The 14,622-nt window shown below is 34.3% G+C and overlaps 1 protein-coding gene across 3 annotated transcripts in view; it reads left to right on the top strand.

Annotated features, from left to right (window-relative positions):
* LOC145992079 (tRNA (uracil-5-)-methyltransferase homolog A-like) overlaps positions 1–14,622 on the top strand; it is a 40,331-nt gene that overhangs the window by 15,309 nt on the left and 10,400 nt on the right. For all 3 annotated transcript variants that reach the window (XM_083128294.1, XM_083128296.1, XM_083128295.1), the window contains exons 4-7: positions 1,163–1,330; positions 4,999–5,191; positions 8,033–8,157; positions 13,367–13,614. In XM_083128294.1, the coding sequence (XP_082984420.1) occupies positions 1,163–1,330; positions 4,999–5,191; positions 8,033–8,157; positions 13,367–13,614 (734 nt within the window). The remainder of the gene's footprint in view (positions 1–1,162; positions 1,331–4,998; positions 5,192–8,032; positions 8,158–13,366; positions 13,615–14,622) is intronic.

Below are 14,622 nucleotides of genomic sequence, written 5' to 3'. Positions count from 1 at the left end.
CATGTATATGCCCAAACATTGCTCAAATTGGAAATGATGCTAATATTTAACATCAATGTTGATGGGTGAGCTCAGTGAGTGCAGGACTCATAATCTCTCCACTGATGGTCCCATATTCAAGTCCTGGCATAATTTTAAAGGTCCCTAAACTATGTCCGATATTCACTCTAGAATATATTCCAGGTGAGGTCCATTTCCAGACAAAACTGCTTGCAACATTTCTGACGATGCCTTCTGGACCAGTTCCTGACCCATGTTGGAGACATCTGAAACATAGAGATTCATTTCTCTTGTACTAACCATGGGCCAGACAATTTATGTAGCTCAAACAACTTCTATTCATGAATTCTGTGGCTCCACCTTTAATCTCATACTTCACTTTTTTTTCTATAATTACTGTACTACTTTTTCAAGATTGATTTGTTGTTATTAAAAAATGAAAAGCTTCACATTTTTAAAATCCAATTTTGTTGTGTAATTTTGCTGTGCAGTTTAGTGGCTTATTCTCCTTGGTAAACCAACTTTTTCACATATAAAGAAATTGCTGGAAAATTTGAAGGTTTGGACTTCTGCTTTTGTTTCATTTACATATCTGCATTGGTGTTTCATTTCTATTATATCTAATTAAGTGTTGACCTACACAAAATTTTTATTTCAATCAATTCAATATTTTGTATTTCCTTTCTATCAGAATTTAATTGAATCAGTCGCAAGAAATGGAAAATGTAAAGTGTAATTTCTATTGTGCGTGTTAAAAAAATATGTATTTGAAATATACAAAAGAGCATAACAACATAATATCTAGTTATTTTATTTCATTTTTATAGGGATGCGAGAAGTTAATCTGTTTACTGACATCATAATTCTATAACACACTTTCACAATTCGGTCGTTTAGTGAATGTTTTCATCAAAAAAACAAAAAGATTCAGTGTGTTTTAACTTTTTTAAATACAATATCCTAAATGTTATATTTTGTTTAGTTTTATGTCAGTAAAAACTCTTGTCCAGAAAATATTCAAATACTCTCAAAATTAAGTTGAGAATGGTGTATAACTACATTCAATGATGTGGATCTCTAATATTATTGCAAAAAAGAAAAAGAAAGACTTTGGTAGTTGATACGAAGTTCAATTTTCAAATGATTCCATTTATTCTCTTAGTTGGCAGGTGGACCAATGAATGCAGAGCTTCTGGAGAGGAAGAGGAAACTAGAGAGTGCTTCAGAGGTGCCAAGTAAAACACCAAAATTAGAGCAGACAAAACTAACAAAGGAGGAAAAATTAAAAAATGCTGTTATCCCGTTAGCTGATTTACCTTATCCAGATCAGGTTGGTAACAATTCCAAAATCCTGAATCACCAGATGGTCACCCAACGTGAAAAATTTCAACTTTTATGAATCCAAATCTCATTGAATTTATTACACAGTTTATGAATTTATTACATATTTATTAATGCCCTGAGGCTAGTTTTTCACATTTTAGCTTTCATTTTTATCAAGGAAGGAAAAGGAAAGAAAGCTATATGCAAAATAAAACAGAATTCTCTCAGTCCGTTTGCTTTGTTAGTGCTTTGCAGAACAATCTATCTTACATACGGAAGATTATTGAAAGATAAGATATCTTGAAGTTGTATTATTTTCCTGTAGTTTACGGTTATTACGAGCATAAGAATAAGAAAACAGTTTTTCTTTGTGACGTTTCAGGAGAACACACGCTCCTTTCATCAGACATTTATTTTCATTTTGATTAAAGATACAGTTATAACAATGGTTAGTAATTTTTTAAACAAAAAGAATCTGTTATATAATGGATGTTGTCAATGTTACATTGTTGTAATATAGCAACTTAACTGTGAAAAAAGCAGTCTGTTTTATTTTTATTTCAGATTTTTTTTAAAAAAAAAATTATGAATCCAAAATATCATCAGGTAATTCAAATTCATCATTGTTTTCACAAAGTCTCTTGATGTTTTCTGTTACATTAAATTTTAAAGATGGTGGCTTACTCCATTTGTGAAAAAGAAAACTCCATACTGGATCTATGTCACCATTTTCATTATTTAATTTATTCCAGTGTTCTTCTGCAATGAACGAAGCTTCCCAGACATTCAACTCTGTGTTTCCCGTTAATCTTTTTAAAACCCTTCTCTTTTTAATCAAATGCTTCTCTTCGATGATATGACTTGACAAACCTGTTCTTGGGTTTAGATTTATAATGTCCAAATCGTGTTCGTGCCTGTTTTCTTATTCTTATGCTTGTAATAACCGTAAACTACAGGAAAATAATATAATGCAAGCAATGCGTACATACAAGAAAAACTATGTTGAAGTTGATTAGGTGAATTTAAAATTGTTATGCAATTAACAATTTTTCGTAGATTACTATATCCCGTAACATTTGTGACTTGTGTTTGTAGATGTATTCCTAGTATGAGTATACGAAATGGATAATATAAACTCCGCACCTTACATTTAATATACATATACAGTTCAGTTGAATTGAATTTTTGGATACATTGGAATCTCACAGATCGTTTATATTGTTAATGTATTTGGGGGAGGGGGCTGATAGGAGGTAATATGTACAGTTTAAATAGAGAAAAATGTTCTTCTATCCTTGAATTTTTGGAAAGTTTGCCTTGAAAACCGAGAATTATACTTGAATTTTATCATGGTCCTAGACTCGCCACCCTGTAAAGTTATGTCAGTGTTTTTATTTTTTGTTTGTTTTTATGTACAGTGGAACCTGGGTTTTACATTTTCACACATTTTACATTCAATCTTGATGGTCACAGTAAAATTTTCCTCAGTTTCACATTTTCCTGCATTTCACTTTTTTGGCCTTGGTTCACTGAAAAACTTAACATTGAGGTTTCACTGTAGTAGTTACAGTAATTACAAAAATACCATCATTCACAAGAAAACAAGAATCAATTATTTACAGTCACTTGCATGTGTTATGTCAGAATGCACATCCTCGGAGGGCTGGTGGTCCCACCGCGTGAATTTAGCCTATGTACGTTACCTTTATTATTTTATAAACAAAAGGGAACATCCAAGGGAATGATGTAATGTATATTCAATTGTTTAAATTTAAAAAAGCGGTGGTGTTCCTGGCAACCCCCTTTCCTTCAGTGAGCTAGAGTTAATATTATGATTCATGAGTAGATGCATGTGAACTTTAATTTGTATATAAAAAGCACTCTTCCTTGTATAGTATAGCTTGCCTCTATACTTGACGTTTCAATGCTACAAATGTGCATCTATCCAAGAGATACAACCTTTGTCAAAAAAGTTCCAGGACTGATTTTTTAAATTTTTTACTTGTGATATTCAAACACAAGAAATGGGTGTTATTCAGTCACCTGATGTGTGTTCTGGATAGACATGGCCTTGGAAGTGTTTCCATGTTAACTCGCTAGGTGGTAGGGCTGTGCTTAGCAACCCACTGTTCAGCTTGTTGGCACATTTAGCTGGAAGTTACACGAGTGACGTGATGGATGTGGATTCCAAGCAGAGGGTTAACATTAAGTTCTGCATTATGCTAGGAAAAATCCTTAGTGAAACATGGAATATGATACAGCAAGCATATGGAGATGAGGTATTATCGAGAAGCCGTGCCTTTGAATGGCACAAAAGGTTTCGGGAGGGCATAGATTCAGTGCAAGATAATCCCAGAGTGACAAAGACAATGTTGATCACAAAACTTTCATATTGACATCCTGAAACATTTGTATCAAGCAATTTGGTGGTGCCGTCCTGATTTGTGGGCATCTGGGCAGTGGTTCTTATTGCACGACAATGCAAGGCCCCATACTGCTTTATCCAGGAATATCTGACTAAGCATCGTATCCCTGCTCTACCACGTCCCCCATATTCATCCAACCTGTCGCTGTGTGATTTTTTTTTTATTATTATTGTTTCCCCATGTCCGCGAAAGGGAAGCATCATGAAGGTATCGCAGCAATCCAAACGGCTGTGACAGATGTACTGAGAAGCATCCCAGATGAAGATTCCCCTGCTTGCTTCCATTCTATAACCTCCAGAAACTGTGGCAGCTGTGCATAGATAGCTGAGGGGACTATTTTGGCAAGATCTAGGACCATTAGTTCCTAAGTTGAATAAATTATTTTTTACTTGCTCAGTCCTGGAACTTTTCTGACAAAGATTTATATTGCTAATACATTTAAACAAAATATACTGGCTTAAATCATTATCACAGAGATAAGAGTAGATATTTTTTGTTGTTGCTTAAGAAACAGAAGTCATTAAGAAACCAGTAACATGTGCACTCTGTCTTTTTATTTCCCTTTTTCATTTGTAATAATACTCTTATGCGTGATTTAATGTATTATGTACTGTATGTTTCAATTTATCCTTCATTTGTAGCATGACTTGATATGATATTAGTAGAGACATGCGTATTTTGTTTTTGATGGAAACCCAAAATGTGAAACGGCATGCTGTAATGTTAATTTTTAATTTGTTTGAAAGGTGTGAGGAACATTTTTCTACCATATTTTGTCACAATATGATGTGAAGTGAACTGCAAAATATGAAATAAATTCGTAATCAAAAACTTTAGAGTTTATTTACCGATACAACACTTTCTGAAGTCTGAATTATCCTGTGAGTTATGCAAACTACAAGACAATTGATTATTTCTGCTGTAAAAATTTGAAAGGCAAATATGGAGTCTTTACACAGGACTGAACCTAATACTCTGATAACTACATAAATGTGCTATTAGAAAGGACATTTATTTTATGTAATAAGTATACTTTTTAATTCAAATTTAGGACTATACTCACCATTTTAAGTCCAAAATGCCATTTTATATACTGCTTTTGATCCTAAAATGTGACCAGTTTTTGTACAGAAATCTTGATCTTTTATTTACCAGAAATATGGTGCCCTACTTATTGCATATAAAGTTAATCAAATACAAATTGCCAAATTTAAACAAATATATATATGTGCACTATTTTAAATTTCAGCTGAAGTTCAAAAAAGATGCTGTTAAAGCTGCACTGAAGAGAATTGCGGAGAAGTTGGTGCAAAATAACCCAGACTTAAGTGGATATGTCGAACATCTCCGCCAAAATATGGACGGAATGGCTTGTGAACTAAGTGAAGTTAAATATGCGCAAGTGTTCGAAAATTGTAGGAACAAGTGTGAATTTAGCATTGGTAAGTATTGTGAAAATTCTTCACCTATTTGTGGGACAGATTAATTGGTATTCTTTTGGTATTAGCTGATAATTTTACTGATTATTTGCTACTTTGTTACTTTAGAGCATTATTTTTTATGATGTATTATCACCCAACTGCAAAGATGCTGATGAGACAAAATAAAGTGTTGACTTTTTATATGTTAAATGGAGAACTTCATGAATAATATGTTTCATTGTGTTCCTTAGGTAAACATGTCTATAACTTCATTGCACATTTTTACTACTTTTCTAGAGAGAACATGAGGTTGTTTTTTTCTACAATACTAAAACAGTTGAATGTATATTTTGAGCATTTTCTTACCATTTCATGATGATTGCAATTGTTCTGAAAAATTCAGACTTAACAAAATTATTCCTTGTAAAGTAGTACAGTGCCTGTTTTGTTATGTCTGGGTTCTTTTGCAATCATTTATCAAGAAAAGGAGTGTGTTTCATAATCAGAGTGCCTCAATCTGCAACTGATTGGGCATTTTGAAGCTGTTATCATCATGATAACTCATTTGGTTTATTAATTCATGTTTTACAGTCAAATAAAGGCAGAGAAGGTCATAGGACGTTCTTTGTGAGTGTCCCTTCGTCATATCATCACTCATCCTAATTGTTGTGATTACCCAAAAGCACTAAATGACAAAAATACAATTACCTGTTGATAAAACATTGGCCATGTGTCTTGGAGTTTGGAGATAAATATTTCATTATGCATTTTTGCTGTTTCTGTGATAGAACATCTGTTGTGAGCACTTAACCAAGTTATCTGTGCATATTGATTGGCAACTTCTGGCACAAACAAATCTCATGAATATAAAGTGGATTTCAGCAAATCTTATACATCGTAGCCTAGTCGTCGATACACATACAAGTCAAGCCAGCCCCCGTGGCAGAGTGGTTAGCACATCGTGCTATGACACCAGGTATCCCAGGTTCGAATCCCAGTCTGGACATGGATGTTGTAAGTGTCCATTCATTATATCATCACTCATCTTCATCTTCACAAATTAACCAAATGTGGCACAAAAAGTGAAGTAAAATAAAGCAATCAATCAATCAAACATACAAGTCAATATTCAACTGCTGTTATTTCATTATTCAATTAAATAGCGAAGCAGAAACCATACTTTCTGCCCATTACTCTTTTCGGCTGAGCTGATACTCTTTTGAACCAATACCAATGGCAATACTCTTTAACAGTTTAAAATGGGTCAGTAAGATTTGCATTTCAATCTGTCGGAATTTTGCTTTAAAACATTCAAATATTAAAATAGCCATCTTTAATTATTACATATCCTTTTTACCACAATGTGCTGATGTTCAGTTAATAAAAAATATACAGTTTGCATAATTTTCAGGATAATTAGACTGCAAATGTGCCATGGGATATTTTGTGTACCCGACAAGATACCCAGCACTCGTACATCTGCTTTGACTCAGTTCTGATCTCATCTGTTCAGTTGGTTTAGAGGTCTGTGCAGATTATGCATATAGGTTTATTCCTAGTGGAATTAACAATTCAGAATGCATTGAAAACATCAATATTTTAAATGAAATTTATGTCTATCAATGGTTTCTTTCTCAAAGATGTCTGTTGGAAGATATTAGATGTGTATATTTTATGCTCCCACTATGCTTTTCCACCCTGATTTGACTGCAAACATGGATTTCTGATCCAAGTGAGATTTCATTATGAATGACATCCAGTTCATATTACAAAACTAACACTCCTATTGATACCAATTCTGAATTACTGGAACTGCATGATCAGTTGGTGAAGGAAAGTAGGACACAAACTATGTGGATATATTACAAAAAGAAGCAGACCACCAGAATTGTTTGCAAGAAATTCATGATCAATTTTTAGACATGACTTGTGTTTCTTTTAACAGATGTAAATAAAGCTGTGGTGTTTGCAGTAAAACAATCCTGCTTGGTCTCACACATTATATCAACAATAATTATGGCATGTGTACTGCAATGTCTCCTCTTTGTTGGGGACGATAGTAGCTAACCACAGCGACAAGTCACTGAATCTGATAATCTGTAACGGAAAAGGCAATGACTTTTTGATTCACTTTGATTAACACAGAAGAGAATAATAATGACATAGCATATTTGATAGATAGTATCTTACGCCAAAGCTGATGTAATTGTGTTAAATAGAAACTAGCTGACAGACACACGTTATAATAAATAATACTCAGTCTCCAAGTCAGAAATTCACTAAAAAATTTTAGGAAAGCATTGGCTCAGCATGTTTTCTGTATTTCATAAACATTTAGTGAATTTATTGACCTAAGTGCTGGCAGCATTGTTCGTAATATGTCAACGTCCACATATAGGTGTCTCCTACGGCCATGCAGTACTGTACAGAAACATGCATGACTGAAGAAGACATTTATGTGTGGTGTTGAAACATCTTAGAAGAAGTTAATATGCCATAATTGTTTACAGTATCACATTGTAATTACATGGATTTGCATAAAAAGCATCCAACGTATGGTGTCTTGCTTTCCATTTAGTTACCTAACAGCACCTGAACATGTAAGTCCGAGAGTAATAGTTGGAGTTTTCAAGAACATGCATTCTCCAATTGTTATATATATTTGTTCCATTTATTTTGTGGAGTTTTCTTTGTTAATATAAGCATACACATGAGACTAATCATGCTCTAATGTGTGTGCATCACATGTGTCCATGCATATAGAATTTGTACTTGATTCCAACATTAGGGGAATCTAGCAACAATGTATATGTTCATTAATAATTCCACGATAAACTCTCCATGGTCTCGCTTTTATATTAGGTTTTAATGAAGAGACCAAGGAGCGTACCGTGGGATTTCGCCATTTTCAAAAAGTTGGACCTGGAGTAGTTCAAGCAACAGATAGCTTAAAGCATCTGCCTAAAATATTCATTGAAGCTGCGAAGGTAGGCCTATGTATAGTTTTCATAACAATTAGTTATTTAAACTTGTTTGATATTGATATCTGAGGGAAGTTGAACAAAGTTTTATATGTACTAATACAGTGTTTCCCAAAGTGTGCACCATGGCATCCTCGGGTGCCATGGCTGACTTACAGTTGCACCATGAAATGTTCCAATATTTTCCCTGAAATGATGACTGTTCCAAATATGTTCTTACTTGGTGCTTTTCACATATAAAATGTTTCTGAATTTGAAATGTGTGTTTATTTTTTAACTTCAGGCAAGCAACCTTACCTCACTAACTGAGTGTTTGCAAGTGTTAGATAGGCCCACATTCTGACTTGGGTGCCACAGAAAACTCTTGAAACACTAAGGGTGACATGAAACAAAAAAGTTTGGGAACCCCTGTACTAATGTATTAATGTGAAAAACTGAACATGTTGACTTGCAGTAATATACCAGCTTCATTAAATTTCACTTTATTTCAAATGTGCCATGTGCTGGAAATAACATTATACATATATAAGTAATCTAAAGTTACACAGCACAGAAAATGAAGTACGCTTTCGGCCAAGCATGGGAAGTGGTCAACTTTTGATCTCACCACCGAAGTTCTGAGTTTGAGTCCTGCCCAGGTGTTCTTTGTGAGTGTACCTCCGTCAGTCTCATCTAATCACTCATCCTCGTCATCACAATAAGCCAAAAGTGGCAGAAAAGCGATGCTAAATAACAAAAAATACAAATAATAAAAATTCAAACTGTTTCTGGTGTTCACAACATTTTTGTTTGCATCATGAGACACTAAAGGATTCACATCAGATTGTGGCCATTTCTTGGAAACAAAACAGTCCTAAATACACGCAAAGTGGAAATTTGAATGGATGATATTTTTGCCAGATCATACATTTTGGAATAATGAAAAGATCCTTTTGTGATTTGTAATTTTTGAACTGTGAGCGTACATGAATAATATTTTCAAGTATGTTATCTTTAACATTATTTATAGTTTGTAATAAGTGTATTTCTTAAGCTGCATGGCCCATTTGGTATGGTGTCTGAATACCATGCAGGAGACCCAGGTTCAATTCCCATGTTGGATGATCTACGGTGTGTATTTCTCTGCATAAATCAACTCTGATGCCCTTTTGCACCAAAATTGCACCAACTCGCGAGTAAAAGGATCCATGAGTCAGGGTAATCCTCGAGTAACGATGATCATCTGTTCCGCCACCATGGAAAGTGCGAAGAACATAGAGAGTCACGAAACTCTGGATTAATCCTAGGAGTGTAGCTAGCCTCTAAGCAAGTGCCTAAACGTCATACAGATGGAAGTGCGTGATTGGTTACCTCTTTCGAGAAGGCATGGTAAGTATGGTTTTACACGTGGTGTGGTAGGAAACAAGGATAGGATGAAAGTAACTGGGCCAGGACATTGGTATCCTAAACAGTGACAAGCAAAGGGCACGAAAATTTCAAGCATGGAATAAAGAAGAGCAAAAACATATTTACATGAATAAATTTTGATATATTAATGCAGCTGGCAATCGTAGTAAGTAGTGTTACAGTGATGTTTTTAGTAGATTTCCATGTGTACATCTAGTTATTTTCCTTCACGTAGCATTCACATTCGTTTTATGGGTATGTTTATACGTCGGTAAATATTTTTAATTTTTCATGCTTATTTTCCTTCGCTTGTTCTACTGAAGAATCTGACATACTAATCTACGTGTAATAATTTTTTTCGTTTTTTGTGTTATCAAATGCAGCTTGTAATTTAAAAAATCACACTCGTTCATGATACTAGTGTAATGTTTGATGCCGGGTTTTGTGGTGTATGTTTATGTTTGTATTACACGTGCAATTTTACAAACTCTGTTCTACAAAATGTGCTCAGTAAACATCTACCAAAGTATGTATATTTAGTAGCCTGCTTCACACTTCTCGCTTTTTACATACATAGTATTACTTGCCATTTAAAATTTATTTAGTTTTGAAATTCTGAAGTGATACATTACCGGATGCAGCTGGCAGCCATTACTGCACTGCACGTGTGTTAACTGCATTTAATCGCCGATCTCGAAGGGTTGAGATGACCCTTTTTTACTCCAAACTTATCCGTTTCCATTGGTGGAACAGATATTCCACCAATTCATGGGTTAACTCTTGAGTTTATTCTTACTCGCAAGCAAATTGAAGTTGATGCAAACACTCATGAGGCTTACGCAGCCTCTAATCATTGAGTAGATGGGTGCAAATGTTGGAAGTAAAGACAGGCAAAGCATGGTCCTGATCACATTGCCTCCATTATACCTGAGATCACATGCTCCCAATGTGCCTTTATGGCATAGTGTATACTTAAAGGCATATATTTTTGGTAAATAAAAAAGCAAAATTTCGGTATAAAAACTGAGTCAATTTCGGGTTCAAAAGCGGTAAATAAAATAAAATATCGGTGTTATAGCGATGAATAATCACATCAAAAGTGGTATATAAAAAGACATTTTGGTTTTAAAATTGTGAATATAATCCTAAATTTGATATAAAAACTACACTTATTCCACAGAATTAACATTTCACTTCTAATAGCCCATTTATGCAGTTATCCGAGTATTAAGTTTATTTTTGTGTAAAGCTGTCAATTTTTGTTTCTCCAATATTAACAGCAGAATTAATCAATTTTCCGGGAATTGCATAACTCTCAGGATAATTCAGACTTCAGAAGGTGCCGCGTCGGTGAATAAACCCTAAATTTCGTGTTTAAGAGTTAATTTCGCTTTTTGCAGTTCATTTCGCATTATTTTGTGACATAACCTTGTCACAAAATGCATCTTACACCTTTCAAAAACATGAAAAATTAACACTACTATGTGTTTTTTCAAATTTCGTTCTTTCGTCAAAAACGAAATATGCATGCCCCTATGTATACTTTTACTTTTGATGTATGTATTTCTTTGAAATCCAATTCAGTTTTAATTTTCACTGATAGTACGTTGATATTTTCAATAAGGATTTATGGTTAGTTTCTGAAGTATGTTGCAAATTTGTGTAAAATGTCAGTCTTTTATCTAGATTTTTGTTTTTGTTGTGTACTCATTGTGATTTTGATCACTCTCCATGTGAATCCTGATGAAAACAAGATGTTTGTAAAACACTGGATACATTCGTTTCAATTTCTGTGCTGTGTATAACAAGATTACATGTAAAATAAATGTTATGTTTATTTCTCCTAAGGTAGAAATATACATCCAGGTTCCCACTGGCCTGGATTTTGTGGAAAACCATAAAAGGTCAGAGAAATGAACTTGGAAGTGAAAAAGGTCATTGGTTTCTTTCTAGGGAATATTTTGTATAAAAAGAAGTTCTTTTTTTTTTCATTTATTTTCAGTATTGTTGAATTCACTTTATTTGTTTGGATGACATGCAAAATCAAACACATAACACTTGTTTATTACTATGTTAAATCATTATAGAGTGCCTTGGAAAGTTATCTAAAAGTACGTATCTGAAAAACTTGGAAAGTCAAGGAAATTGATTTTGCAAAATGAGAGGTAACCATGGAAAATAAAGTATTTGTGTATTTGCAATGAGTTGAGCCACATATTTTTGTTATTTCTCTTGCAGTCTACGTTTATTACAAGCATAAAAATAAAAATAAAACAGACTGCTTGTTTTTTCACAGTTATGTTGCTATATTACAACAATGTAACATTGACAACATCCATTGTATAACGGATTCTCTTTTTTATTTAAAAAATTCTTAACCATTGTTATAACTGTATCTTTAGTCAAACTAAAAATAAATTATAACACCATTAAGTCTTGTTTCCATGATTATGAAAAACTAAATATGCTGACCAAGGCAGTAATTTATTATTACTGCCTTGGTCATCATATTTAGTTTTTCATAAAAATAAATGTCTGAAGAAAAGAGCGTGTGTTCTCCTGAAACATCACAACGAAAAACTGTATTTTTATGCTTGTAATAACCGTAGACTACAAGAGAAATAATTCTAGAATGTAAGCCATACGTACATACAAGAAAAACACATATTTTTGATGAATAGAAGCTGGGCATATTTCGGGATCAAAAGTGGTATATAAAATAGCGGTATTTTGGAGTTACAATGGTGAATAAAAACCTAAATTTGATGTAAAAACTATACTTATTACACAAAATTAATATTTCATTTTTATAGTACATTTATATTGTTATCAAAGTATTAGCCAGCCTCCGTGTCGGAGTGGTTACCACAGCATGCTACAATGTCATGTCCTGGGTGCAAATTCCGTTCTGGGCATGGATGTTCTTTGTTAGTGTTCTCTCATCAATTTCATCGCATCACTCATCCTCATCTTCGTAATTAGCCAAATGTGGCAGAAAAGCGAAATAAAACAAATCAAACCAAATTATGTGAGTAATAAGTTTATTCCTGTGTAAAGATGTCCATTTTTGCTTCTCAAATACTGACAGCAGAATTAATCACTTTTCTGTGATTTGCATAACACTGGATAATTCAGACCTCAGAAGGTGTCGCATTGATAAATAGACCCTAAATTCCATGTTTAATAAGAGTTTATTTCTCATTTTGCAGTTCATTTCGTGAGAAAATGTGGTAGCAAAATGCCGCTCACACCTCCAGGATAATGAAACTTCCCAGTAGTGTCGAGTGTGGCGTGACGAACTCGGCCATGAATTTACGAGAGATTTCCTATTTTCAGGATTGAATTTACAGCAAATTTAGTTGTGTCAAGTTTTGCACATTTTTAGCAGCATGGCGAGAAATCTAATGCCAATATGGGTGCTCGGAGGAACCAAAAAAATTAGCTCTAATACACGAGATCTCGGAGGAAATACGGGAGAGTTTGTCACCCTAGCCGAGTGACATTTTTGCAAACCTTGTGAAAGATTAAAATGCATGGAAATGTATCAGCTGGTATCGGTAAATAAAATCCAGTGCCTTCCGATGTCACTGGTATCTGCCAGTAACTGGAACGTTTGCATTAGCTCAGTCCTATATTCTGCCCTTTAATAATTTTCATTTTGTCACATTCATTTACAAAATGTGCAATATTTAGAATACAATAAGCAAAATTATAGTCATTGGTTTTGTATGCACATTATGTATACTTAATATAGCAGTAAAATAAACTTTTTGCATGTTATTACGTCATGTGTACAGTGTACAAAGTGGAGTTGTCTCTCTTTTCACAGGTTTTTCAGGGGTTTATTCAAAAGTCTGATAAGGAGCCGTTTGATGGGAGATCACGTGCAGGATTCTGGCAACAGCTTGTCCTTCGAACATCCAACTTAGATGAGTTGATGGTGATGGTGTCTGTCTGTTCAGATAATATTACTGAAGAAGAACTGAATAAAATAAAGTTGGATTTGAAAGCTTTTTTCTTGTCAGAAGGTCAACAGCTGAGGGTGACGTCGCTGTTTTTCCACAACACTCAAAAAGGGTTAGTTGAACACTTTGCTCATTGCAATTAGCATAAATAATAGAGTGTAGGTATAGATATTAGAGATCCATAGCTATGTGATGAAATACTGATATCAGTTGTCATGGATTCACTATTACGGGAAGAAGAATCGGTAATTTTCTGCTCATTTAAGAAATATTTTTGGATGAGAATGCAAATACACTTCATGAGAATTTGAAAATTAAATTCATTTGGGTTTTAGTCCAAATCTGATGAATTCTTATTCAAACTAGGGATGGGAATTCACATCTAAATTATTCAAGTCTAAAATTGCGCTTGTCCCCTGCCCCCATTTTCAGGTTGATTGGTGTTTTAAGTACAATTTATGCACAGTAAGACTAATTGGGATCCGAACCACTATGTGCTTCCACCAGGTATTGAACCCGGGCTGCCTTGATTACAAGGCGACGATGCTACCACTTTGCCATCGGGGAGGCCTAGGTTGATTAAAATTTTAATGTGAATGGTACTTTTGAATGCAAAGATGATGATGGTATGATGAAATTGATGAAGGGACACTCACAAAGAAGACCCATGCACAGGTGGCGATTCAAATCCTGGATCCATGGTGTCATAGCACACTGTCCTATCCACTCTATCATGGAGGTTGGTTTAAGGGTACTTTTGTAAACCTCTTTGGACCTGAGGGTCTATGTAATAAAACTATTTTTTATTATTTCATAAATGTAACAGTTAATTATCAAAATAGTTCTGGATGCTGTTTATGTTGGATGGAAAACTTTTTGATTCTGCTTCCCCTTCCCCAAAAGTTAGGCTCCAGGTTACACCCATGCCCGAAGGGACTTACGAAACACTGTGTGCTGTAGTACAAAGTTGAAGACTTGACAACAGAACAGTTATTTAGTACTATGTTAAAGCCAAGGTCCATTGACTTGTTTGCTGCCTGCTTTGGAAGGTCCGTTCATAATGCCCCTTTTGAGCAAGCCGAGGTGGTTGTAAAACTGTGATGTCATAGGGATGAAAGAT

This window comes from Lepisma saccharinum, chromosome 9, assembly GCF_977018435.1.
Source record: "Lepisma saccharinum chromosome 9, izLepSacc3.1, whole genome shotgun sequence".
In the NCBI taxonomy this organism is placed as follows: domain Eukaryota; kingdom Metazoa; phylum Arthropoda; class Insecta; order Zygentoma; family Lepismatidae; genus Lepisma; species Lepisma saccharinum.
Note: the sequence above shows the minus strand (reverse complement) of the source record. Positions and strands in the feature narration are given on the sequence as shown.